The sequence below is a fragment of the Amblyraja radiata genome, chromosome 8 (assembly GCF_010909765.2).
Source record: "Amblyraja radiata isolate CabotCenter1 chromosome 8, sAmbRad1.1.pri, whole genome shotgun sequence".
Taxonomy (NCBI): Eukaryota; Metazoa; Chordata; class Chondrichthyes; order Rajiformes; family Rajidae; genus Amblyraja; species Amblyraja radiata.
This window is the reverse complement of record NC_045963.1, coordinates 42,940,786-42,968,521: the sequence shown is the minus strand read 5'-3', so window position 1 is coordinate 42,968,521 and position 27,736 is coordinate 42,940,786. Positions and strand designations below refer to the sequence as shown.

The window sequence follows — 27,736 nt, the reverse complement described above, 5'->3', positions numbered from 1 at the left end:
TTTCACTGTACCTTGCTGCGCACTACAATAATAAACCTAAACTTAATCCTAAATCTTACACAGATCCAGTATCCCACCGGAGATCAGGATTTGGGAAAAGACACTAAGGGAACTTAAGGGGCTGTCCCACTTGGGCGACCTAATTGGCAAGTTTAGAAGAGTTTGTCATATTGAAGACCTCCTTCGACTATGTAGAAGACCTCCTTCGACCATGTTGAAGACTAGCTTCGACTAGCTACGACTAACTTCGTATAGTGGAGAGGGAAGACGACCTCCTCCGATCTCTTTCGACCTCCCTTCGACTATGATGAAGACTATCTACGACTACCTTCAACTACCTTCGACTACCCTAGATTACCAATGACTAACATGACGACCTACTACGACCTACTTCGACTAAACCTGCAAGTAAAAAAAGTATCGATTTTTTCCATGGCGACCTTTTTTTACTCTCTGGCATTTTTCAACATGTTGAAAAATACGCCGCAACCTAGCTGAGGCCTCGAGTACACGGGGACTACTCTCGAGCATGAAGGAGAGTTACAAGCACCTACAACGACCTCGTGTCGACCATGCTGCGAGTACGAGTCGAGGGCAAACTCGCTAGAACTCGCGGATTAGGTCGCCCAAGTGGGGCAGCCCCTTTATGGATGGAATACATCCACCTTTTCCTTAACAATGGAGGGCAAGTTGAAGCAGTACAAGGAAGGAGTCCTTGAGCAGATTATAGAGCACGATCTGGGACTGAAGGGGTGACCAAACTACTTTTTATTAGACTTTAGAGATGCAGCCCAACGAGTCCTTGTAATCACCCCGTATACGGGCACTACTGTACACACTCGGGACAATTTACAATTTACAGAAGACAATTAACCTACAAACCTGTACATCTTTAGAGTGTGGAAGGAAGTCAGAGGACCAGGAGAAAACCCACACAGTCACAGGGAGAATGTACAAACTCTGTATAGACAGCACCCGTAGTTAGGATCGAACCCCGATGAACGTTTGCGACACCAGATGCCGCGTACGTTGCCACAGTGGCCGGGCACTCACCGGCTGATGTTCTCGATATCCTCAATAGTGTCGGGCAAAGTCAACCCCTTTGTCTCGGGCAAAAGCAGCACCAGGCCCCCGGAAATCAGCCCGATCACCCCTGAGAACAGACACAGACATGGAACGTTCAGTGGGAACCTGGCAAACCAAGGAATTAAAGTACACTGGAAGGATTTTGCTTAGTTTGGAGATACAACATGGAAACAGGCCCTTCAGCCCTCCGAGTCCACTCCGACCCATTCACACTAGTTCTATGTTATCCCACTTTCTCTCAAACCTCCTACACATTATGGTTGGACAAGGGCCAGAGATGAAACGAAATGCGTGAGATGCAAGTGAAGCTGGAGGGAGGAATGTAGGTGGAAGGAAGGGTGGGGGGGGAGGTGAAATAGGCACGTCCAGGAGGGCTACAAGTGAGAAAAACCCACATCTTGTAAATCAGCATCGGCAGTTCCTTGTTTCTATGTTCTAAAGCATTGAAGTTGTTTGAAGCTGCCAGTGCGCGAGAGTCTCACCAAAAACCACGAGTGGCAATCCTGCCCAGACATCAGCCAGACGGTAGACGATGAACGGAGACACAATCCCTCCAATGTCACACAGGGTAGAGCAGACAGACACACCCAGGTTTCTGCAAGGGCAACAAGTCCATGAGCATTGAGCAAAAGGTCATCCCTACCACCAGACAACAAAATAAAGGTGTACATTTATTTAACCTCAAAAATAAACATTATCCACAATATAAAATATATTTGAAATTCAATATGATCATGGCTGATCATCCAACTCAGTATCCCGTACCTGCCTTCTCTCCATACCCTCTCATCCCCTTAGCCACAAGGGCCACATCTAACTCCCTCTTAAATATAGCCAATGAACTGGCCTCGACTACCCTCTGTGGCAGAGAGTTCCAGAGATTCACCACTCTCTGTGTGAAAAAAGTTCTTCTCATCTCGGTTTTAAAGGATTTCCCCCTTATCCTTAAGCTGTGACCCCTTGTCCTGGACTTCCCCAACATCGGGAGCAATCTTCCTGCATCTAGCCTGTCCAACCCCTTAAGAATTTTATACGTTTCTATAAGATCCCCTCTCAATCTCCTAAATTCTAGAGAGTATAAACCAAGTCTATCCAGTCTTTCTTCATAAGACAGTCCTGACATCCCAGGAATCAGTCTGGTGAACCTTCTCTGCACTCCCTCTATGGCAATAATGTCCTTCCTCAGATTTGGAGACCAAAACTGTACGCAATACTCCAGGTGTGGTCTCACCAAGACCCTGTACAACTGCAGTAGAACCTCCCTGCTCCTATACTCAAATCCTTTTGCTATGAAAGCTAACATACCATTCGCTTTCTTCACTGCCTGCTGCACCTGCATGCCTACTTTCAATGACTGGTGTACCATGACACCCAGGTCTCGCTGCATCTCTCCTTTTCCTAGTCGGCCACCATTTAGATAATAGTCTGCTTTCCTGTTTTTGCCACCAAAATGGATAACCTCACATTTATCCACATTATACTGCATCTGCCAAACATTTGCCCACTCACCCAGCCTATCCAAGTCACCTTGCAGTCTCCTAGCATCCTCCTCACAGCTAACACTGCCCCCCAGCTTAGTGTCATCCGCAAACTTGGAGATATTGCCTTCAATTCCCTCATCCAGATCATTAATATATATTGTAAATAGCTGGGGTCCCAGCACTGAGCCTTGCGGTACCCCACTAGTCACTGCCTGCCATTGTGAAAAGGACCCGTTTACTCCTACTCTTTGCTTCCTGTTTGCCAGCCAGTTCTCTATCCACATCAATACTGAACCCCCAATGCCGTGTGCTTTAAGTTTGTATACTAATCTCTTATGTGGGACCTTGTCGAAAGCCTTCTGGAAGTCCTGATACACCACATCCACTGGTTCTCCCCTATCCACGCTACTAGTTACATCCTCGAAAAATTCTATAAGATTCGTCAGACATGATTTACCTTTTGTAAATCCATGCTGACTTTGTCCAATGATTTCACCACTTTCCAAATGTGCTGCTATCCCATCTTTAATAACTGACTCTAGCAGTTTCCCCACTACCGATGTTAGACTAACTGGTCTGTAATTCCCCGTTTTCTCTCTCCCTCCCTTCTTAAAAAGTGGGGTTACGTTTGCTACCCGCCAATCCTCAGGAACTACTCCAGAATCTAAAGAGTTTTGAAAGATTATTACTAATGCATCCACTATTTCTGGAGCTACTTCCTTAAGTACTCTGGGATGCAGCCTATCTGGCCCTGGGGATTTATCGGCCTTTAATCCATTCAATTTACCCAACACCACTTCCCGGCTAACCTGGATTTCACTCAATTCCTCCAACTCCTTTGACCCGCGGTCACTTGCTATTTCCGGCAGATTATTTATGTCTTCCTTAGTGAAAACGGAACCAAAGTAGTTATTCAATTGGTCCGCCATATCCTTGTTCCCCATGATCAACTCACCTGTTTCTGACTGCAAGGGACCTACATTTGTTTTAACTAATCTCTTTCTTTTCACATATCTATAAAAACGTTTGCAGTCAGTTTTTATGTTCCCTGACAGTTTTCTTTCATAATCTATTTTCCCTTTCCTAATTAAGCCCTTTGTCCTCCTCTGCTGGTCTCTGAATTTCTCCCAGTCCTCCGGTATGCTGCTTTTTCTGGCTAATTTGTACGCATCATCCTTCGCTTTGATACTATCCCTGATTTCCCTTGTTATCCACGGATGCACTACCTTCCCTGATTTATTCTTTTGCCAAACTGGGATGAACAATTTTTGTAGTTCATCCATGCAGTCTTTAAATGTCTCCCATTGCATATCCACCGTCAACCCTTTTAGAATTAATTGCCAGTCAATCTTGGCCAATTCACGTCTCATACCCTCAAAGTTACCTTTCTTTAAGTTCAGAACCATTGTTTCTGAATTAACAATGTCACTCTCCATCCTAATGAAGAACTCAACCATATTATGGTCACTCTTGCCCAAGGGGGCACGTACAACAAGACTGCTAACTAACCCTTCCTCATTACTCAATACCCAGTCTAAAATAGCCTGCTCTCTCGTTGGTTCCTCTACATGTTGATTTAGATAACTATCCCGCATACATTCCAAGAAATCCTCTTCCTCAGCGCCCCTGCCAATTTGATTCACCCAATCTATATGTAGATTGAAGTCACCCATTATAACGGTTTTGCCTTTGTCGCACGCATTTCTAATTTCCTGTTTGATACCATCTCCAACTTCACTGTTAGGTGGCCTGTACACAACACCCACCAGCGTTTTCTGCCCCTTAGTGTTTCGCAGCTCTACCCATACCGATTCCACATCCTCCAAACTAATGTCCTTCCTTTCCATTGCGTTAATCTCCTCTCTAATCAGCAACGCTACCCCACCTCCTTTTCCTTTCTCTCTATCCCTCCTAAATATTGAATATCCCTGGATGTTCAGCTCCCAGCCTTGGTCACCCTGGAGCCATGTCTCCGTGATCCCAACTATATCATAGTCATTAATAGCTATCTGCACATTCAACTTATCCACCTTATTACGAATGCTCCTTGCATTGAGACACAAAGCCTTCAGGCTTGTTTTTACAACACTCTTACCCCTTACACAATTATGTTGAAAAGTGGCCCTTTTTGATTTTTGCCCTGGTTTTGTCTGCCTGCCACTTTTACTTTTCACCTTGCTACCTATTGCTTCTACCCTCATTTTACACCCCTCGGTCTCTACGCTCACACATTTAAGAAACCCTTTCCCTTTAACTCCATCCTCCACTATCCCATTCGACACCCCACCCCTCTTATTCAGTTTAAAACCACCCGTGTAGCAGTGGCAAACCTGCCTGCCAGAATGCTGGTCCCACACCTGTTAAGATGCAATCCGTCCCTTTTGTACAGTTCCCCCTTACCCCAAAACAGATCCCAGTGATCTAAGAATCTAAATCCCTGCCCCGTGCACCAGTTCCTCAGCCACACGTTCAGGTCCCGTATCTCCCTGTTCCTGCTCTCACCAGCACGAGGAACTGGAAGCAAACCGGAGATAACAACCCTGGAGGTCCTGCTTTTCAGCATTTTTCCGAGCTCTCTAAAATCACGCTGCAGAATATTCATCCCCTTCTTTCCGACATCGTTTGTGCTGACATGCACTACCACTTCCGGATGTTCACCTTCGCCCTTGAGGATTTTCTGCACTCTGTCCGTGACATCCTGGATCCTGGCACCAGGAAGGCAGCACACCATCCTCGCATCCCGTCTGTTGCCGCAGAAACCCCTGTCCGTACCTCTCACAATGGAGTCTCCCACTACAATGGCGTTGCCTGCCTTAGGCCTTTTTGGTTTTGGCTCAACAGCCCTATTCGCATCACAAGCCAGTCCGCCGCCCAGTGTAAACACCTCTTCTGTCCCGACAGCTTCTAAGTGGGTGAACCTGTTCACAAGAGGTACAACACCCGGGGACGTTGGCATTCCATGCTTCCCTCCCGTTCTCACTGTCTCCCACCTTCTCTCTTCCAGTACCTTAGGTGTAACAATCGTACTGTAGGACTTGTCGAGGAACGACTCCGTTTCTCGGACGAACCGGAGGTCATCCACTTGCTTCTCCAGTTCCCCAACACGGCCCTTCAGGAGCTCTACCTGGATGCACTTCTCGCATTTGTAGCAGCCAGAGGCACCAGCGGTGTCCTTGACCTCCCACATACTGCAAGCATCGCACTGAATCAGCTTGCCTGACATCTCCTTCTTTCATCTCTCCCTCTCAAGCGTATTGCGTGGTCTCCTCTCCTCTCCTCAGCGAAGACTCTCGAGCCAAAGACTCACACTTCCCTCACAGGGCACTTCCCTCACAAGGCCGCTCACTCACTGCCGCTCGCACTGGGCTTCATTCCCTGATGGACATCTCACTCTGCTGGGAGACCAACCAGTTCGAGGCACCGTGTAGTCAAGGCTTATATCCCTGCCTGTACGTGACTCTGGAGAGGGAATACGCGGTGTTCATGGGTCTTTGGAGGCCTTCTGTGAACGTTGGTCGCTGCAGGGACTCGAGTGTGCGGTGGATACGGCTGACAACGTCGTAATCTGATGGACGATGTTTGCAAACTACATGAATAGCCGAAAAAGACACAAAGTGCTGGAGTAACTTTCAGTACCTAAAGGGGCTACACAGTGGCGCACTGGTAGAGATCCTGCCAGGTTCAATCCTGACTACGGGTGCTATCTATACAGAGTTTGTACAGTACGTTCTGCCTGCGTTCCTGCGTCCTCATACACTCCAAAAATGTACAATTTTGTGGGTTAATTGGGTTTGGTAAAATTGTAAATAGTCCCTCGTACGTAGGATAGTGTTGTGTACGGGATCCCTGATCAGCGTGGACTCAATGGGCCGAAGGGCCAGTTCCCGTGCTGTATCTCTAAATAAACTAAACTAACTCAGCAGGTCTGGCAACGTCTGTGGAGAACATGGACAAGTAGCATCTGCAGATCTTTGCTTCTACATGAATAGCAGTTTTGATTAGGGGCAGGATAAGGAGGTTGAGAGGGGAAAAGATCAGGCATGATTGAATGGTGGAGTAGACTTTATGGGCCGAATGGCATAATTCTGCTTCTATAACTTATGAACTTTGTAAATTATGAATCTGTAATAAAAGCTCATTGTTAAGGAAAACAAAACAGGTTTTGGGCAGACCAAAGATCGTCTTTCACCGAGCAGATGGTCTTCTGTGAACCTATGACGTCTGAATAACTAATGGTTCATTAAAGCTTTGCTCCGTATGGAATAACTTCCCACTCATACATACCTGATAAAAGTCGGGTATAACTCAGCGTTTACAAACACCACCATTTCGAAGCTTATGGTGATGCCCAGTTTACCGACAAATGCGATTGCCGTCGCTAACCAGCTGACACCTGCAGTGGGAAGATGCAGAAAGGTAGAATTAGAAAAAACAGTGCTTTCCAAAACCCGTATCCTTCATCAGCAACTACTGGTCCCAGCGTGTCATTTGGCCCAGGATTTAGATTTGACTGGTCAGACATGCAAATCTTGCGGGGTGTGTGTGTGTGCGTGTGTCAGTTTGTACGTTAATTTCCCTCTATATATTGCCCCTGATGTGTAGGGAGTGGATGAGAAAGTGGGATAAGGTAGAACTTGTGTATGGGTAATCAAAGGTCGGTGTGGACTCAGTGAGTCAAATGGCTTATTTCTATGCTGTATCATTAAACATAAAACTAAATCTCCAGGGAGATTAATAGGACAGACACAAAGTGCTCGAGTAACTCACTGGGCAGGCAGCATCCATGGAGAACATGGACAGGTACCGTTTTGGGTCGGGACCTTTCTTCAGACTAATGGGGTTATTGTGCGAGTGGTTGGCACTTCTGATGCCCCGTGGATAGAACACGGGCAAGGAGATGATATTCCGCCTTCATATATATCTGCCTATGTGCCTTCATTGGTCAGGGCATTGTATATAAGCATAAGCAAGTCAAGTTGCAATTTTATTGGGCTTTGGTTCAGCAATATCTGTGACGAGCTGCCAGAAGAAGCAAGAGAAACGGATACAATTACGACTTTTAAGTCATTTGGACAGGTTTATGAATAGTAGGGTTTAGAGGGCTGTGAGCCAAATGTGAGCAAATGGAACAGGCCCTTTGGTCCACAATGTCTGTGCCGAACATGATGCCAAGACCAACTCTCGTCTGCCTGCACATAATCCATATTCCTCCATTTCTTGCATATCCGCATGCCGAAGCAACTGGGACTAGCACAGTAGGCCAACTTGGTTGGTATGGACAAGGCGGGTTGAAGGGATTGTTTTTTTTGCTGTACATCTCTGTGACTGACCGAATGGCTGGCTCTTGCTCCCAATTCCTTTGGTCTTCTCTTCTTACTGGGTAAATTATCAGGACAATTTTACGAGCTGCTTTGCTTGGAATATGATGCAGGTGCTGCCTGTGGCGAGATGGTGCTATGGCACGTCAGACTCTCTCACTGACGTCCCACCACCAAACACACCACAGGATGTCTCAATGGCTCCATCGGGAGAGGGGATGTCAGAGTGGAGGGGCATGCATTGTTCGGGGACAGTGGGGTATCTGCCTATGTCGTATCCACAACAAAGAGATTGAAGTAAGATATTTGAGATGCTCAATGTTAGGAAGGCCAGTAACCAAGTATGGGTGTGGTGGTAAGATATACAATAACTTCCGAGAAGAATCGGTCTGAGGAGGGGTTAGTTGGATGAATGATAAAGGAACAATCTTTACTCAAGTTACGATCTCCAACGCACTGCCCATTAATAGGAAATACATTCAAGAATAACTCCAGCAATGGGGCCAGGACATGTATCAAACTCCTAAAAAGAAAGAACTGCAAAAGTGGTCAGGGTGTGGACTGGTTGGCAGCTACTTTCAAAAGGCTAGCACAAGGGCAATGGGCTGAATGGCTTCCTCATCTGTTCTTGCTGATATGGTGAACCTCTGATGAAAGGGTCAAGCCCACAACTCCATGACTGTGGCAACACTAGTAGATCGAGGTGTAAAGAAAGCATATGGTAGCTGTGCTTTCATTGATCAGGCTATTGAGTATATCAGTCAGGAAGTCATGGTGCAGCTTTATAGGACTTTGGTTAGGTCACATTTGGAGTATTGCTTACAGTTTTATTCGCCCCATTACATTACGGAAAAGGCGCAGAGGAGATTTATGATTAGAGTATTAGCTACAAGGAGAGACAAGAAACTACAGGCGTTGGTTTACAAAAAAGACACAAAATGCTGGAGTAATCAGCATCATCTCTGGAGAACATGGACAGGTGACGTTTCAGATTTGGACCCTTCTTCGGACAGGAGTTGTACAAGGAGAGGTTGGACAAACTTGGATTGTTTTTTCTGGAGCACCAGAGGTTGAGACCTAATAGAGGCATATACAATTATGAGAGGCACAGATAGGGTAGACAGTCAGAACCTTTTCCCATGGTGGAATTATCAAATGCTACAGAGCATAGCTTTAAGGTGAGAGGGGCAAAGTTCAAAGGTGATGTACGGGGCAAGTGTTTAAACACAGAGTGGTGAGTGCATGGAACGTGCTGCCAGAAGAGGTGCTGGTTGAGGCAGATACGATAGGGGCATTTAAGAGACTTTTGGATAAGCACCTGGATATGCAGGGAATGGAGGGATATGAATTATGTGCAGTCACATACGAGTAGGTCTTGGCATCATGTTCGGTGCATATATTGTGGGCCGAAGGGACTCTGTGCTGTACTGTTCCATGCTCTATGCTCTGCTCTACTACACACATCCCCCTTAATGATTAGTGCCTCCTGATCCTCATCAGCCTGAACGATACCATAGTCTCAGAAGTACTTGCTCTCGGGTATGAAGGCTGCGATCAGGCAGGATGCCCCCGACACGAGCCCGCCGGTAGCGAAGGGGAGGCGGCGCCCAATCCTCTCGATGACCAGAAGGATGAGGATCGCTGCCGGGATTTCCACGGCTCCGGAGATGAAGAAGTCAAGGTAGATGTTTCCACCCAGCGTCCCCAAGCGCATGACCAGACCTTGGTACACCAGGGCGCAGGCAAACCTGGAGAGGGGGTACGTCAGGTTAGTCAGGGTGATCATTGGGGTAAAAGAAATATGCCTTGCACATCTCTAAACTTTGCCCCTCTCACCATAAAGTTATGTCCTCTGGTCTTTGACATTTCCACCCTGGATAAAAGGTGCTGACTGTCTACCCTATCGAAGTTCATTAATTATAGGAGCAGAATTAGGCTATTTGATCCATCAAGTCTACTCCGCCATTCAATCTGATCTATCTTTCCCTCTCAACCCCATTCTCCTGCCTTCTCCCCATAGCCCCTGACACCCTTACTAATCGAGAATCTGTCAATCCACACCTTAAAAATATCCATGGCCCTCATAATTTTAGATACTTAAATTTGCCAGCATTTCTCCCATGCCTCTCAACCCTTCCTATCAACACATAGAAACATAGAAACATAGAAATTAGGTGCAGGATTAGGCCATTCGGCCCTTCGAGCCTGCACCGCCATTCAATATGATCATGGCTGATCATCCAACTCAGTATCCCGTACCTGCCTTCTCTCCATACCCTCTGATCCCCTTAGCCACAAGGGCCACATCTAACTCCCTCTTAAATATAGCCAATGAACTGGCCTCGACTACCCTTTGTGGCAGGGAGTTCATCTATCCTATGTCTGTTTTATGATTCCATGAATCCAACTTGGTTTCACTTTTATGTGACATTGATATCTGCGTGACAAGGCAGTGTCCTGGCAATTGAATCGCACCCCTTATGTTTTAAGTTGATGCCCCCAAGTTCAGCAGAGACCTCTCTCCCCGTCAGTTTCAATTCCCACATCCCAACTACTGACCCATTCCACTTCTGGCACCTTGCACAAACCTCCTCTCATATATACATAGGACAGTCCAACACAGGAAAAGCCACTCCAGCCCACAATGTCTGTGCCGAACATGATGCCAAGACCAACACTTCTCAGCTCCTAGTAAAAATGGCTCCCGAGCTAGATGACTCTCTGCGGCTGGTCCTAGAAGCGGATCTGCAATCACTCATTACAGTTTTTACAATCACTCTACTCTTTTAAGCCTCTATACTCCAACAGAAATGTTATTTCATTTATCTTATATCTGTAAACTATCGACCGCTTGATTGTAATCATGTATAGTCTTTCCGCTGACTGGATAGCACGCAACAAAAAAGCTTTTCACTGTAGCTTGGTACACGTGAGAATAAAGTAAGCCAAACTATCTGCCTGCAAGAGATCCATATACCTCCATTTCCTGCATATCCATGTGCTTATCTAAAAGATAAGTTAGTCTAGGCATTATGTTCAGCACAGACATTGTGGGCAGAAGGGCCTGTTCTTGTGCTTCGATGCTCTATGTTCTATGTTCTGTTCTATGTTTCCCTCCTAACCTGTCCCACTAGCGCCCAGGTCCACATTAGCAACCCCCTTCCCTCCTGTGGCAAGGGAGAACATGCTCGCTGACTTGAAGGCCCCTTTGTCCCCATGTTCACTTCTCATGCCCCAAACACCAGCTCCTACGCTCAGAGGTTTTGGGGGCTTGAGAGGCTGAAGACTCATTGACAGAGCAGCTGACTTGTCCCAATAACCCTCCTGGGGATGAAACAATTACAGAAGCACCATCTCACCAGTTGTACATCAAGATCAGAGTGTGTTTCCTTATCTGAGGAGTTCGGACCAGGTCTACGAATGATGGGCGGCCCAAGTCTTCTGTATTCTCCTCAACTTTCTAGACAGAAAGGAAGTTACAAAGTCACCAGGTCAGACAGGCTCAGGACATCGGTCACTACTCTCTGGAGGAAAGTGATGGGAGTATTCAGTAGGTCAAGCATAAAATTCTCAACCACATCCAATCCATTTCTGCCGCTTGGAGCCACCTCCTCTACTAGAACATAGAACAGTACCACACAGGAACAGGCCCACAATGTCTGTGCCAAACATGATGCTTAGATAAACTAATCTCATCTGCCTGAACATGATCAGAATCTGCCACATCCTCAACCTCGGGTCCGGCCAAGTGAAGCTCTCCATGCCAGGTTAGAAGGGTTTTATCCTCAAGGAGAGGGGCGCATTTAGGCAACTCCACCAATGGACTGATCGGTCTGAAGTCTGAAGAAGGGTCTCGACCCGAAACGTCACCCATTCCTTCCCTCCAGAGATGCTGCCTGGACCGCTGAGTTACTCCAGCATTTTGTGTCCACCGGTGGACTTCTCTTTAACCTTAGCCCCATCTCACACAACCAGTGAGATATGGTTTATGAACAGCTCTGCCCAAGACCCCAAGAAATTGCATAGAGTTGTAGATGTAACCCAGTCCATCACACACATCAGACTCCCCACCATTGACTCCATCTACACTTCACACTGTTCGGAAAAACAGCCAACATAATCAACGACCTGTCCCACGCCCATCATCCCCCCTTCTCCCCGCTCCCATCAGGCAGAAGGTACAGAAGCTTGAAAGCGCACACCTCAATATAGGAACAGCTTCTTTCCCTCTGTTATCAGGCTTCTGAACGGTACTTCCATAACAATAGACAATAGGGTTAGGGTCATCCAAAATCAGTACCCCGTTCCTGCCTTCTCCCCATATCCCTTGACTCCGCTATCTTTAAGAGCTCTATCTAGTCAAGCCAAGTTAAGTCGTCAAGTCTAACACTCTCTTGAAAGCATCCAGAGAATTGGCCTCCACTTTCTTCTGAGGCAGGGAATTCCACAGATTCACAACCTAGGGCACTGTCCGATTCACCTTTACCCCACTGTGGAGATCTGACTTTGTCTCCAGAACTGATGCGCTACAATGCTGAGAACTATATTCTGCACTCTGTATCTTCCCCTTTGCTCGACTTATTGGACTTGAGTTTGGCTTGATTGTATTTAAATATGGTGTTATCTGATCTGTTTGGATAGAATGCCAAACAAAGCTTTTCACTGTACCTCTGTACAGGAGACAATAATAAACCTAAGCCTAAATAAATTAAAGCTTTGAAGAGTTCACTGAGGGTTGATATTCACCTCGTATTTTTGGGAGAGACTGCTCCCGTTCATTTTGGCCATCTTCTGCACCACATCCATGGCCTGTGCGTTCTTGTTCTGAGACAGTAGCCACCTGGGAGACTCTGGAATTATCCTGCGAATGGATCACACATTACTGGACACACAAGGAACTGCAGACGCTGGAATCTTGAACAGAACACAAAGGGCCAGGGGAACACTGTTGCCAATCCTGATCGCCCCATTAAAAGAGGCTTTGGACAGAGTGCATTAGAGGTTTACCAGAATGCTGCTGGGATTAGGGGATATTAGCAACAGGGAGAGATTGTTTTCCCTGCAACGCCATTGAGGGATCACCTGATAGAAGTGTATAAAATTATGTGAGTCAGAACCTTTTGATAGGAGTAGTATGTCCAAAACTAGAGTGAATAACTTTAAGGTGAGAGGGGCAAGGTTTAATCAAAATATGCAGGGCAAGTATCAAAACATGCTGCCGGGGGTGGTGGTGGAGTGAGGTACAATAGTGGTATTTAAGAGGTTAAACGGCATATCTGGAAGAAATGCGACTCCTTCTAGCAGGTAAAGCAGACCAATTCTTATTGATTTGGTCTCCTTTTCTCGACTTCTTACAAGCATATGGTGCAACACAACCACAGAAATAAAATGTTTCAGAATCAGGTGACGGGTGGCCTGGAACATAAAATAGGTATATCGCTTACAATCTCCTTTTTCCTTCCTTCTTTTTTTTTTTCTTTTCTCTATTTCATCTCTTTCTCTTTCTACTTCTTCTTCTTTCAGCCTATCTTTCTATTTCACGCACCACTTATGTCAATCTCCCCTTTTCTATTATTTTCTTCCTTATTTCTGTTTTATTATTAAATTAAAAAATAAGAAGTTGTATATGAAATGTAATATGTCAACAAGTATTAGGTACTGTGGTACCACATTATTGTACTTCTAACAAAAAAATTTAAAAAAGAAAAAAAAAAAGAGGTTTTTAGATAGTCACATGGATATGCAGAGACTGAGGGGTATGGATCATGTGCACGCAGAGAAGATTAGTTTAACTTGGCATCATGTTCAACATGGACATTGAGGGCGGAGGAGCCTGTCCCTGTGCTGTACTGTTCTATGTTCTAGGTTGCACTGCTGCATTCATGTTCTAGTTCCATGTTCTAGCCCTATGTCCTATGTTCTAACTCAGCAGGTCAGGGAACATCCGTGTCGCTCAGCCAGATGTGCATTTCCCCCTCGGGTGCCCCCGACCCTCTGCGGACATTACCAGTAGTAGGCGAGGAAGAGGAAGTTGGGAATGGTGGTGGCCAGCTGCAGGTTCCTCCAGTCGGGAATGAGATAGGCCACGGCCGGAAGCAGCATCATTCCGGTGCTGTAGCAGACCTGGTACAGGATGCCCACAGTCCTTCGGTACTCCAGCCCCACCAGCTCTGTGACTGAAACAAAAACATCCCTCGATGATAAACCACGGTCTTAACGTGGAGACTCAAGGAACTGCTGACGGTGGAACCTTGAGCAAGACACAAAGTGCTGGAGGAACTTAGCGGGAAGCATCTGTGGTCGGGCCCTTCACACCCTTGTAATGGACTGTTCGAACTCCTACCTTCTGGCAGACGTTACATGGCCTTCTACGCCCGCACCTCCAGACTCAGGAACAGCTTCATTCCCAGAGCTATAGCTGCTCTGAACCGGCCCTGCTGAGTGCCCCCCACCCCGCATGGACTGTCACCCTCGGATGGTCACGTCGCACAGACACATCTGCACTTTAGTCTGTTTTGACTGTTTTGCTGTTTTAATGTTCTTTTTACAAACCATGTTCTCGGGGTATCTAAACCTAAATTTATTAGTTATTTAAGTTGTGACATCGAATGGAAGCTGCATACCCAAATCTCGGTGCACTTATGTGCAATGACAATAAAATATATTATTATTATTATTATTATTATTATTATTATTATTATTATTATTATTATTATTAAAAGGGAAGAGACAATAGTCTAAACCTGAGAGGTCAAGAGTGTTTAATTGTCATATGTACTGTCAAGGAAACAAGGAGATTCTTACTTACTGCAGCTTTCCAGGCTCATAAATGCAAAACAAATAAATATATAAAAATCAATAATACAATAAATTAATAATCAGTAATACTAGGTAATCAGACCATTATAGTGCAAAAAACTGGTCAGTAGTGCAAACAAAGCAAAGTCAACAGTAGATGATAGTTATGGAGGTCGTGTAGATATTATCTCCCTCCACAGATGTTGCCTGATGCATGAATGAATGCTTGAATGCTTCATTGTCACATGTAACAAGTCACAGTGAAATTCTTTGCATATCCAAGGTATGCAAATAGTTGCCACATAGAGGGCGCGTACGAAGTTATGATCCCCATTTGTTCTTCCCCCTCCCCCCCCCCCATGGCGGTCCACCCACGCCGGGTCCCCATTGTTCGTTCCTCCATGCATTAGCGTCCTCATTCCCAGGTGGTCTGTCCTCGTCCATTGATTGGCGCCACCATCGACCACCACACCGACCCCTCCACTATCTCCTCTCTGAATGCCTCCATGGTGTCGACGCAGGCCCCAGCCACGGGCTCCTTTGACCCAGGCTCCGTTGACTCCGATCCGCGAGGACACAGCATTTTCAGTATTTTCCTCTTTTAATTCAGATTTCCAGCATTTTGATTTTCATTTACAATTAAACAAAGGTCAGAGGTGGTACAGCTCATTAAAAAAGCACCACACTACGCATTCTGACACATAAACCAAGGGGAACATTTTGTATGAACATAAATATTCAAGGAGAAAAGTCTGCTGGTTAGAAATAACATGTTTTATACCAACAAATATTGACAAGATAAATCACAGATTCTTAAGTTGAAATGCAGCTAATATAATGAATATTTACATGAGCACAACGTGCTGGAGGAACTCAACGGGTCAGGCAGCATCTGCAGAGGGAATGGACAAGCAATGTTTCGGGTCGAGACGCTACTTTAGTTGAGGGGGAAAGCTGGAAAATAGAGGGGGGGGGGGTTGAAGGAGTGAGGCAAAAAGGGTCCCGACCCCAAAATGGCGCCTGTCAATTCTCCTCCTGATGAGCAGTATATACACTTTAGAATTTCTGTTTTATCTTGAAAATATTCCCTCTACAGATGCTGCCTGACCCACCGAGTTCCTCCAGGACTTAGTGTTTTGTGCTTGATTCCACATAACATTGCGTCACACCATTGGCCCCAGTGATGCACAGGGCCAGATTTAGATGAAGAGAGGAACCTAAGATGTTCCACTTGTGAGGCCCCCTCCGCGTTGGTTTTCAGCGCTGGCGGCGAGGCAGCGACCGGACAGCCATGGCGGCCAAATCTCCCACAATTCAAAGCGAGGGAGAAAGTGCCCAGCGCCGACCAGTTGCCGTTGCAGTGTGCATGCGCAAGGCGGCAGATGATGTGCTGGCCGTGGTTGTGCGCATGTGCAGGGGGGAGGACGTGCAGGCCGCAGCAATGCGCATGTGCAAGGCGGCCTGCCGTGCCGGCGGATGAGGAGCGAGCGGAGAGCGGAGACCCGGATAGCGAAGGGAGATGGAGAGAGAGAGAGAGAGATAGAGAGTTGAATTGTATTCTGTCTTTACTTTGTGTACTAGTCATGTCTCTACTATTTATTTCATTCCCCTTACATGTTTTTCCTCTACCTGCTAAATTTTTGTAAGGTGTCCTTGAGACTCTTGAAAGGCGCCCATAAATAAAATGTATTATTATTATTATTATTATTATTATTAGAGAGTGGGGCCACCCGGAGTTGAACGGTAGGTGTCCTGCCTTGGCCGGAGGCCCCCCCTAGACCTCGAGGCCCTAAACTTAAGCTTGTCTAGTTTATAGGTAAATCCGGCCCTGGACTGATACATGTTACTGCGCTACCTCAGAGCAACCAGCTCTTCCATTACAAATAAGCAGGTGGGAGTAAGACTCTTACTGTAGACGTATGCACACAGCCAGCAGCCTTTACTGAACACGCCCTGGAAAGTTCGGAAGATCACAAACCAGGTGTAGTTTGGCAGGAAGCCCACAATAAGCCCCACCACCGCAGTCACTAATGTCGCAGACAAGAAGCTGAATTTCCGACCAAACCTAAAAAGTAAATAATGTAAAGATTAGATTGTGAGAATACACGGTGGCACAAAGCTAGAGTTGCTGCCTTACAGGTCCATAGACCCGACCGAGTTCAATCCTGACTACGGGTGCTGTCTGTACAGATATTGTACCTTCTCCCTGTGACTGCATGGGTTTTCTCTGGGTGCTCCGATTTCCTCCCACATCCCAAAGACGTACAGGTTTGTAGGTTAATTGGCTTCGGTAAATTTGTAAATTGTTCCTAGTGTGCAGGATAAAACTAGTGTGTGTGAGATCGTTGGTGTCGCGGACCCGGTGGGCCGTTTCCGCGCTGTATCTCTAAACTAAATAAACAAAACTAAACAAAGCTGACAGTCAACCACAGTCGCTGTGGTGATAGAGGGGTTGCGGAACTACCTACATGTCCGCCGCGTAGCCCATGATGATCGTCCCCACCATGAAGCCCAGGTTGAGGCAGGCTTGAGTCAGATCCACCTTCCAGGCGTCCGAGCATACCAATTCAAACTGTGTGAAGGAAGCAGGTGAAAACACATCGGTGAGGCTGCATTGGGAGTATTGCGCTCATTGTGGTCACCCTGCTATAGGAATGATGCTGATAAAATGAAAAGAGTACAGAGAAGATTTACGTAGACGTTGCCAGGGCTCGAGGGCCTGAGCCATGGGGAGAAGTTGGATGGGCAAAGAACTTTACTCCTTGGAGCGCAGGAGTCTGAGGGGTTATGTTATAGAGGTGTATACGATCACGAGGGGAATAGATGGGTGAATGCATGGAGTCTTTTACCCAAAGTAGTGGAATCATGAACCAGAGGACATAGGTTTAAGATAAGAGGGGAAATATTTAATAGGAACCTGAGGGGCAATTTTTTCATACGTGCTGCCAGAGGAGGTAGTTATTTAACAAAATTTAAAAGGCATTCAGACACACAACGATAGAAAAGGTTTAGAGGAATGTGAGCCAAACGTGGGCAGGTGGAACTAGTGTAGATGGGGCATCTTGGTCAGCACAGGCAAGTTAGGCCGAAGGGCCTGTTTCTGTACCGTATGATTCTGCTCTCTAAAAACCGTGGTGTATTGTGCATTAGCACTTGAGGAAGATAGAAATAGTTTGTGACCTGAAAGGCCTGTTCCTGTACTGTTGTATGTTTTATGAAACACAGATTACACAACCTTGTTACTCCCTGGAGACAGAGAGGAGGACATGAGGTTGTTTTGAGTGGCCCTTAGCTCCCACATTAGCTCGTCTGGTGGATAATCTAGTTGTTACAACACTCATCTGACCTGGTTTAGGTTTTGATTCAGGATTTTAATTATTGTCCCATGTACGGAGGTACAGCAAAAAGCTTTGTTTTGCATGCTGTCCAAACAGATCAGCTATTCCATACACTGCCCATATACAATGAGTTCAAACTCAAGATACATAGCGCAGAATATAATACAGTAAACCCTCGTTATTACGGACCTCTTTATAATGGATTTCGGTTCTAGCAGATGGACCTACTGACCTTCACCGCTAGGCCGGACCTACTGCCGCACAGCTTCACCAGCTACTTCTAGACCACGCCTGCCACCACCAGCGCCGACACTTACCCTCATTCCAGCCGCCCATGGGCAATGGCCAATACTCCACCGATCCACACCTCACCCCCGGCCTCTCCAGGCCCAGTTCCAAACCGAGTTCTTGATCCCCCCGACCCCGTCCCCCAAATGGACACCATTCCGCTCTCGCTCAACCCCATCCCATGGACCATTATAACCACGGTCTACTGCACTCAACATAGTAATGCACCAGTTCCTTAGACAAAGTCTAATGTCCACAATAGAGTAGAGAGGAATTGACGAGTACTCTAGTATTACTGTCTGATTCACCTCTATCCCAATCGATGGACCATTTAGAAGTCTGATAACAGAGGGGAAGAAGCAGCACGGTGGCACAATGGTAGAGTTGCTGCCTAAAGGGCCACTGCGGGGACATAATCTGCGAGTTTAGAAGAGTTTAGGAGTTTACAAAAATGTCATGGTCTTGTTGTATCGCCGAAGTAGAACACCCCCTACGACTTCCTTCGACTATGTGGAGAACCTCCTACGAATATGTAGAAGACCTCCTTCGATCTCCTTCGACAATGTTGAAGACTAGCTTCGGGAAAATTGGACACTGAATAGTGGTGAGTGAAGACGACCTCCTTCAATTACCTTCGACTACCTTCAATTACCTTTGATTGCCTTCGATTACCTACGAATAACATGCCGACCTACTCCGACCAACTTTGACTAAACCTACCAGTAAAAATTTTTGGATTTTTTTCCATGCCGAGCAGACAATTTTCAGCATGCTAAAAAATACTCCTCGACCAAACTGAGGCCTTGACGAGAGTTACATAGACCTCCTAGGACCACATGTCAACCATGCTGCGAGTTTGAGTCCAGCGCAAACTCTTCTAAACTCGCAAATTAGGTCCCCGCAGTGGGACAGGGCCTTTACAGCGCCAGAGAGCGGGTTAGATCCTGACTACGGCTCTGTCTGTACGTTCTCCCCGTGTGGTTTTCCGGCGGATGCTCCAGTTTCCTCCCACACTCCAAAGACCTACAGGTTAATTGTCTTGGTAAAATATATATATAAATTGTCCCTAGTGTGCGTAGGATAGTATTAGGGCGTGGGGATCGGTGGTCAGTACGGATTCGGTGAGCTGAAGATCCTATTTACGCGCTGAATCTCTAAACTAAACGGAAGGTTCATTCCATTTGTGGCGAGTTCCTTAGCGGACGGGGCGAGTTTGTGTTCTGGTTTAGATGTACCGGGAGATCACCAGAGGTCGAAAGAGACCTGTCTGTGAGCCTGGACTCAGTACATCTACAAGCACAGAAGGGGTCCGACAGTCGAGGGCCATTGTTGCTCATAGATCGTGGGATGAGCGAGAGGGACAGAGCGAGGGGTGGGGAGGAGGGGGTGAAGAGAGGGGATATCTCACCACCGTGCTCTACCAACTCTATACCATTTGGAGGTTGGCGACAGCTACCTGTAAACCACACAGTATCAATCCCCACTTGATCCCGCCGAATCCCATTCGTAGTCTTTCAAACCAACGACAGAACCACGATGCATGGGAAAGAAATATGTTGCACTTAAACAACCGTTCAATGTTAATTTGGACATAAAGTGTTGTAGCAACTCAGCGGGTCAGGCAGCATCTGTGGAAGAAATGGACTGACGACATTTCGGATCGAAGAGGAGGGATCGGGTTCAATTCCTCTCTGCCCCATTGTGGACATTGGACTTTTTCTAGGGTTTCGGCCTGAAACGTCGCCTATTTCCTTCGCTCCATAGATGCTGCTGCACCCGCTGAGTTCCTCCAGCAATTTTGTGTACCCTGGTGCACTACAATGTTGAGTGCAGTAAACCCTCGTTATAATGGACCATGGAGGGATCGAACCCAGGTCTCTGGCTCTGTGAAGCAGCAACTCTACCGCTAATCTCCATACCCCCACAAAGGTACAGTGAAAATAGTTATTCTGCGTAGAATCCGGCAAAAATCTGCCAAAATCATACTAGTATCATTTTACCGGATGTATGCAAAACAAAGAACTTCACTGTACCTAAGTACATGTGACGATAAAGTGTTATTGAATCATTGAATGGACGTTGTCTGACCCAAGCGCCCGGTGAAAACCCACGCGGTGCGTAGGAAAGAACTGCAGAAGGTACACAAAATTGCTGGGGAAACTCAGCGGGTGCAGCAGCATCTATGGAGCGAAGGAAATAGGCGACGTTTCGGGCCGAAACCCTTCTTCAGACTGCAGATGTTGGTTTACACCGAAGATAAACACAAAATGCTGGAGGAACTCAGCGGGACAGGCAGCGTCCCTGGAGAGAAGGAAGGGGTGACGTTTCGGGACGAGACCCTTCTTCGGGCCCACGCGGTCACAAGGAGAACATGCAAACCCCACACAGACAGCACCCGAGGTAAGGATCGAACCTGGGTCTCTGGCTCTGTAAAGCAGCAACTCTGCCGCTGCGCCACTGTGCCGCTAGCACGATGTGTTTTGCTCCATTACTGTGGCCTTGACTCAAGAATTGGGCCGCACCTCAGTTTAGTGTACAACAGTGTATGCCATCAGTCAACTCCTTCCCTTTTATAACATCCGCTACATTCACTGACACTGCACGGTTTTCGGAACAAACTATTCTCCTTCATTCAGTTGTTACTGCCCAGATATATCACCATCAACATCAACTTTCTCTATAGGGAGGTTGCACGAAAGGTCACTGGGTCATAGGGCTCGACGCACGGAGCCGCTAAATCCAACTGGAAGACATCCGTCACTTCCGGTATATGTTATTAATGCTAGAAACGCGTACTTTCCTACCTGTTAAAAACCGCCAAAATGTTGAATTTTTGCGCTGACAAAAATTGTGGGAGTGAGAGACATGTACCCAACTTTAGAATTCCAAACGTGAAGCGAAATGAAGGTATAGAGAAGCGAGAACTGAAGGGACTACAGCAGCTAAAGTGCTTGGTAAACATTGAAAATATTGGGAATTATCGCGTTTGCTCACTGCATTTCATCAAGTAAGGCATTATTTGTGTTTTTTCTTGATTCCTTTGGTATCTAAAAATTCTCAGAAGTGATAAATCTGGCTGTAAACATTTCTTCAGATGCGTTTTCATTTTGTATGTAAAAACCCACGAGAACCATGGGCGATTTAAATAAATTACAGCCAGATTTATCTCTTCTGAAACTTTTTAGATGCCAAAGGAGTCAAGAAAAAACACAAATAATGCCTTACTGTTGATGAAATGCAGTGAGCAAACGGCCAATGTTCGCTAAGCACTCTGGCTGTTGTTGTCCCCTTCAGCTCTCGTTTTTATCTACCGTCATTTATCCTCACTTTTGGAATTCTGAAGTATGCTAAATGTCTCACACGCTTATCCCGATTTCCATAATTATTTACAGCGCAAAAATTAACAATTTCAGCGGGTTTTAACGGGCCCACTACGCTGGAAACAATGGTAAGTGCCTACCTGCAGTACATCGCGTGTACTCCATTTGGAGTTGCCTAGCAACAGTACATGGGTCGTGACCCGACTGCCGTGAAACCTCCCTATAACCATCTACATTCAAAACGAACTCTCAGACATCAACAGGGTATAACTTCAGCTCTTGGTATTAATCCCGTCCGGCAGAAGCTTGAAATCGCGCGGCACAAGACTCGCGAACAGCTTCACCCCCTCTGATATCAGGCTTCTGAAGAATCCTTCTATAAGCGAGGGTGCTGTCCGATTCACCTCTACCCCATTGCGGACATTGGGCTTTGTCTGTGGAACCGGTGTGCCACAATGCTGAGATCTATATTCTGCAGATAGACACGAAATGCTGGAGTAACTCCAGCGTTTGGATAGCATGCGAAAGCTTCTCACTGTACCTCGGTGCAAGTGACAAACAACAATAAGCCTAATTCACCCAGTAAGTCGTGGTGTGTTAAGGAGCATATTTAGGCAAAAATATGTCACTGAGGTACATAAAACTTTGCCACAGTCTAAGGGCGGAGACTGGACGAGGAGATATTGGAGTGAAGATACAACTCAGTGCTCAGCGACTCAGGCAGCATCTCTGGAGATGATGGATAGGTGACATTTCGGGTCGGGACCCTTCTTCAGACTCATCAGTCATCAGTCTGAGGAAGGGTCTCATCCCGATATTCATGATCTCACGGAGACGCTGCCTGATCCGCTGAGTTTCCCCTGGTGCGAACCAGCATCTCTGCGTTTCCTCGTTTGTAGATTTTGAAGCGCGTGACAGAGGAGAAATGAGTCGACGCTGGTTTGGGAGGGCAGTCTAGAAATCGAAGACAAAGATTCGTCTCCAAGTTATGTTGATGTGCTCAACTAATGTCACTTCACCCACATTTAGATGTTCCTCCTGCTAATGTTCTGGTCCAGTTAGCACGAACTCCCTGATAGAGCGGAAACATACCTCGGTTACAATGCTGGAGATAGAACCGTTTTCAAAAACCCATCCGTCCCGGCACCTTGTCAGGGGAAGATCTCGGGAATTATTCCAGGAGAAGGGAAGTGGATTTTCACAGCTAACGGAGGAGGAATTCCAGTCTATGTCGAACCTCTCGCACTGACTGTACGGGGAGCTCCCAGCGCGGCCCGCGGGCAGCGTGAAGTTCTTCTCCTGCTCCAGGGACCAGTTGCATTTGGCTCTCAGTGCGGACACTCCGGGACTCCTGCACCAATGGTCGGGAGTGACGGCCAGGAACACAAAGCCGACGTACAGATAGGAGAACATGGCCGAGATCAGGCATACCAAGAAGAAGACGATCTTCTGGTACAGTCCAAATCCCCCCACCTCTTCCAGAACATCATCAAAGGTGGGCATGGTGAAGACTGTGTGCCTGGGATGGTGAACCAGAAGGTAGGAGCGGGGCTGGTGGACTGCTTCAACTGGACAAGGTGCGGCCACCTACAATCATCTCAGCAATGGGCGGTGGATAACTTAGTAAATGAGTGCACAAAATGAAGTGTGACTGATTTACCCAGGGAGGTAACAAGCCTTTGGTCCCCACCTCTCAAAGCAGCAACTGGAACGCACAACAAGAAAACATCTACACTCAACAGTGTCAGTTAATTATCTCTCTACCCCCCCCCTTCACATATCCCTCTCCCTGGCTTCACATTTCCCTTCTCTCCTTAACATACCCCTTTGCCTACTTTTAATTCCCAGCATTTGTCCACCGCCCCCCCCCCCCCCCCCCCCCCACCACACCGAACCTGCATCCACCTATCACGAAATACCGAAATAAAACGCTGGAGTAACAGCCGGTCAGGTACCATCTCTGGAGAAAATGATAAGGTAACGTTTCAGATCGGAATTACTTTTCTCCAGCTATGCTGCCTGGCCCGTTGAGTATTTTGTGCCTATCCACCAATCACTTTACCCTCTACCCCCCACCTCCCCTCCCACCCCCAACTACAATCAGTTTGAAAAAGGGTCCAGACGACGCTACAGAAGTTGCCCGACCCGCTGTGTTCCTCCAGCACTTTGTGTTTTACTATTTACTTATTAGTTAAGTGTAGTTTCCAACCCCCCACCCCAATTCGTTCATTAAAGTTGAAGCTTTGAGAGGCGGCGATCGATTCCCCGGTTTTTAAGTAAATTCGTGATATTAAATCATATAAATCAAACCTTATCAAAAATTGCAACCGACTCCAACACAAGGAAGAATGGGGAAAGTGCAGGAGATATGTTTTTTTGTGTGCATGAAAGCCTCCTTTACACTGGGGAGCAGGTCCTTGCTGTTCCAGATTTCATGGTCGCTGCTTCCTCCGCTGTGTTCAGAGGTTAAAGTACCTCCAAAACACATAGACAAGTAAAATCAAGCCAACTGAGGGAGTTTAAATGCATCACAGAAGCGCACATTTCTCTCGGTTGGTTCTTTACACGACAGGTGCTAAGCAACTTTAACCACCAGCAACAACGAGAGAACATCCAGAAGGTCAGGGAGAAAAAGAAGAACCATAACCTGGAGTTGTATAAGTGATAACCCGTCCCTCTGTCAATAGATCGTATTCGACACGGGAGTGGGTTTCTTGGATCAGTGTAAACGGGTCACTTTAGATTTCGAGTTATGCAGGGACAAAAAGGTTAATTGATGATCTGTTGGTTAAGGGGCAAAAAGTGATAATCACAGCGCTAGAGAAAGGGTTCGATCCTGACTACGGGTGCTGTCTATGCGGAGTGTGTACGCTCTCCCTGTGACTGCGTGAGTTTTCTCCGGGTACTTCTTCCTCCCAAAGACGAGCATGTTTGTAGGTTAATTCACTTCGGTAAAATTGTCATTTGCCCTGGTGTGTATGAGTAACTCAGCTGTGATGGTGAGCCTAACCAGCTCAACGGATAGTTGATGATTCGGATCGAGACCCTTCTTCAAATAGTGTCCGGGTGATGGCTGGTCGGCGCGGATTGGGTGGGCCGAAGTTCCCGCGCTGTATCTCTAAAGTCTAAAGGAGAAACCAAGAGTTGAACTGGGAGGAAGAGAAGCAGATTGCAAGAGCTTTGACAGCTATGCACGAATGACTGTGCTCCCCTTACAGTCTCTGACTGGGGAATTACAGGGAAATGAAGAGATATTATTTTGTTATAATGTTTGTCTTCCTAGAAGTCATAACTCCCCAAAGTAGCAACCACAGGTCTAGAATGAATGTAGAGATCTTTTTTTTTTAATTTTATTGAATTTATTCAATGTTAATTCTTCAGAGTGAAAGGCAAAGCTCGCAGGAGCTGGTGACCTGCATGCTGGGGTTAGAAATTGGGGCTGGAGACTAAGACTGGATGCAATTTTCCAAAACTCCATTCTAAAATAGTTCACATACATTGGAAAGTAACAAACAACCACAACATTTAAGAGGGAGAGACAAGAGGGAGACCAGGAACGGCAGATGCTTGAATCTTGAGCAAAACACAAAGTGCTGGATGAACTCAGCAGGTCAGGCAGCATTTGTGGAGGAAATGCACATGGTGACATTTCAGGTCATTTCACCTCTTTTGTCTGAAGAAGTCTTAACATGAAACGTTGCCTGTCCATTATGTTTTGCTCAAGATTCATAAGTTCTAGGAGCTGAATTAGGCCATTCAGCCATGAAGTAGACTCCACCATTCAATCATGGCTGATCTATCTTTTCCTTTCAACCACATTCTTCTGCCTTCTGCCCGTAACCCTTGGCACCCACTGACAGCATCTGCAGGTCCTTGCCTCTCCCTCATCTGAAGACACAGTGGACCTGATCTCTTCGAAAGGATGCAGGAGGAAGCATCAGTCACTGCCCCTTCAACCTCACTAAATCCTTGCCTCAATCAACCAGGAGCGAGTGTGGAGCCTCAAACTCTGCTTACCACAGAAATTAGTCTCCACCTTATACTTGCTCCATGATGGCTCGTGATGTTCACCAATGGCAGAACCAACTCCAGTGAAGATTGGCTTCAACAAGGCCCTGGCATTGCCTCAATACTTCTCAATCTCTCTTGCTCGTGTTGCATCTCACCTCAAACAAACTTCCTGCAGGAATGGAGCTAATCTTCAGACAGAGGATAGTCAGAACCTTTTTCCTAGGGTGAAAATGTCCAATGCTAGAGGGAATATCTATAAGGTAAGAGGGGAAAGTTTGATGGAGCTGTGCAAGGCAAGTTTAGTTTATAAATACATAGAGGGGGGCCTGGAACACATTGCCAGGGGTGGTGGTGAAGGCAGATATCATAGTGGCGTTTGAGAGGTTTTTAGATAGGCACATGGAAGTGCAGGGAATCTTGTACAGGCAGATAAAGTCTGTTTAACTTGGTATCATATTCAGCACAAACATTGTGGGCCGAAGGAGCCGTTCCATGCTGTACTATTTTATATTAACGGATAAGTTGTTTAACTGCTGCAATGATGCTCCAGAACCAAGATAACCCAAACTTCAGCAGCAAGCAAATACTTGCACATGCGGTGGAGTTCCAAGACACTGATGGCTCATTCACTGAAGCATGAGTGCATGGTCCTTGCACTTAAGATCCACATAAATTAACTCTCCCCAGCTGCCCAAAATGTAGGTTCACAGCAAGAGACTGGAAAATGAAGATAAATTCCTATAAAGGACAAACCTCACCATGGTCACTCCCTCCTCCCCTTTCCCATCAAGCAAGAGATACAAAAGTGTGAAAATGCACACCTCCAGTTTCAGTGAGAGTTTCTTCCCAGCTGTTATTAGGCAACTGAACCATCCTATCAACAACTGGAGAGCAGTCCTGAGCTGCTATCTACCTAATTGTTGGCCCTAAGTCCATCTTTAATTGGACTACCTCTTGCTCTAAATGTTATTCCTTTTAAACTGTGGAGGGCTCAAATGTAATCAAATATAGTTTTTCTGCAGATTGGATAGCATGCAATATAATTTTCACGGAACTGTGACAATAAACTAACGGAACACCTGGATATAATTCAGCTGGAAAGGGATCTTCCTCCCCAATATAAGTTCCCTCCCCTTTCTTTACCCCCACCCCCCCCCCCCCTCTCCCACCCCATGTCTCACCTGGACTTGCCCCCCCTCCACTTCTCCCTACATTCCTTCCTTTAACTTCACATTTCAAAATCCTCCAATCCATTTGTCTTATACCGTCAGTCTTTTCATCTCTGGCCTTTGTCCAGAACATCTGCCGATCAAATAACCCTCCTCACCTGTAATTACCTAGTACCTGCCAGGCTTTGTCCTGCCCTTCCTCTCTTTCTTTCAGCCTTCTATCTCTCTCCCCCCCCCAACCCCCACGCCCCCACCCCCCACAGAATCAGTCTGGATTCCCAAACCAAATCATCACCTATCCATGTTCCCCAGAGATGCTGCCTGACCCGTTGAGCTACTCCAGCACACCATGCCTTCTTTTAAAAACCAGCATCAGCAGTTCCTTGATTTTGCAGATAAAGTTCACCAAGATATAACCAGGGTGAGGGCTTGAATTAAGGAGAGGCTGGGAATATTTACTCTGGTGCAATGGCCGAGGGATGAATTTATAGTGGTGTGTAAAATCATAAGGGACACAGATAACGTGAATGTCTTTTCTGCAGATTGAAGGTGAGAGGGGAAAGACCTAGGAGACCAAGAGCCAATTTTTTCACACCCAGGGTGGTGCATATATGAAGCAAGCTGCCAGAGGAGCCTGCAGAGGTGGGTATAATGGCATTGTTTAAAGAACATTAGTCTAGTTTATTGTCACATATTGTTAGTGAAAAACCGTTTGTTGTGTGCTATCCAGTTAGTGGCAAGATTATACATGATACAATCAAGCCATCCACAGTGTACAGGTACAGGACAGAGGGTATAGCGTATAAGGTATACATATGGACAGGTAAAAGGATCGAAAAGGTTTGGAGGAAAATGGGCCAATTATGACTAGGTCAGTTAGAAAATTTGGTCAACATGGACAAGTTCAAGGACCGGTTTTCATGCTGA

General features: G+C 46.4%; 1 protein-coding gene across 1 annotated transcript; it reads right to left on the bottom strand.

The window, feature by feature from the left end:
- Positions 1–1,049: 1,049 nt before the first annotated feature.
- On the bottom strand, positions 1,050–23,132 carry LOC116976120 (solute carrier family 22 member 2-like). The gene is made up of 10 exons (XM_033025706.1): positions 22,722–23,132; positions 17,152–17,255; positions 16,594–16,748; positions 13,893–14,061; positions 12,632–12,746; positions 11,245–11,345; positions 9,419–9,633; positions 6,852–6,960; positions 1,569–1,681; positions 1,050–1,153 (listed from the first exon to the last, which is right to left on the bottom strand). The coding sequence occupies exons 1-10, from the start codon at positions 23,130–23,132 to the stop codon at positions 1,050–1,052; spliced, it is 1,596 nt and encodes a 531-aa protein (XP_032881597.1).
- Positions 23,133–27,736: the final 4,604 nt, after the last annotated feature.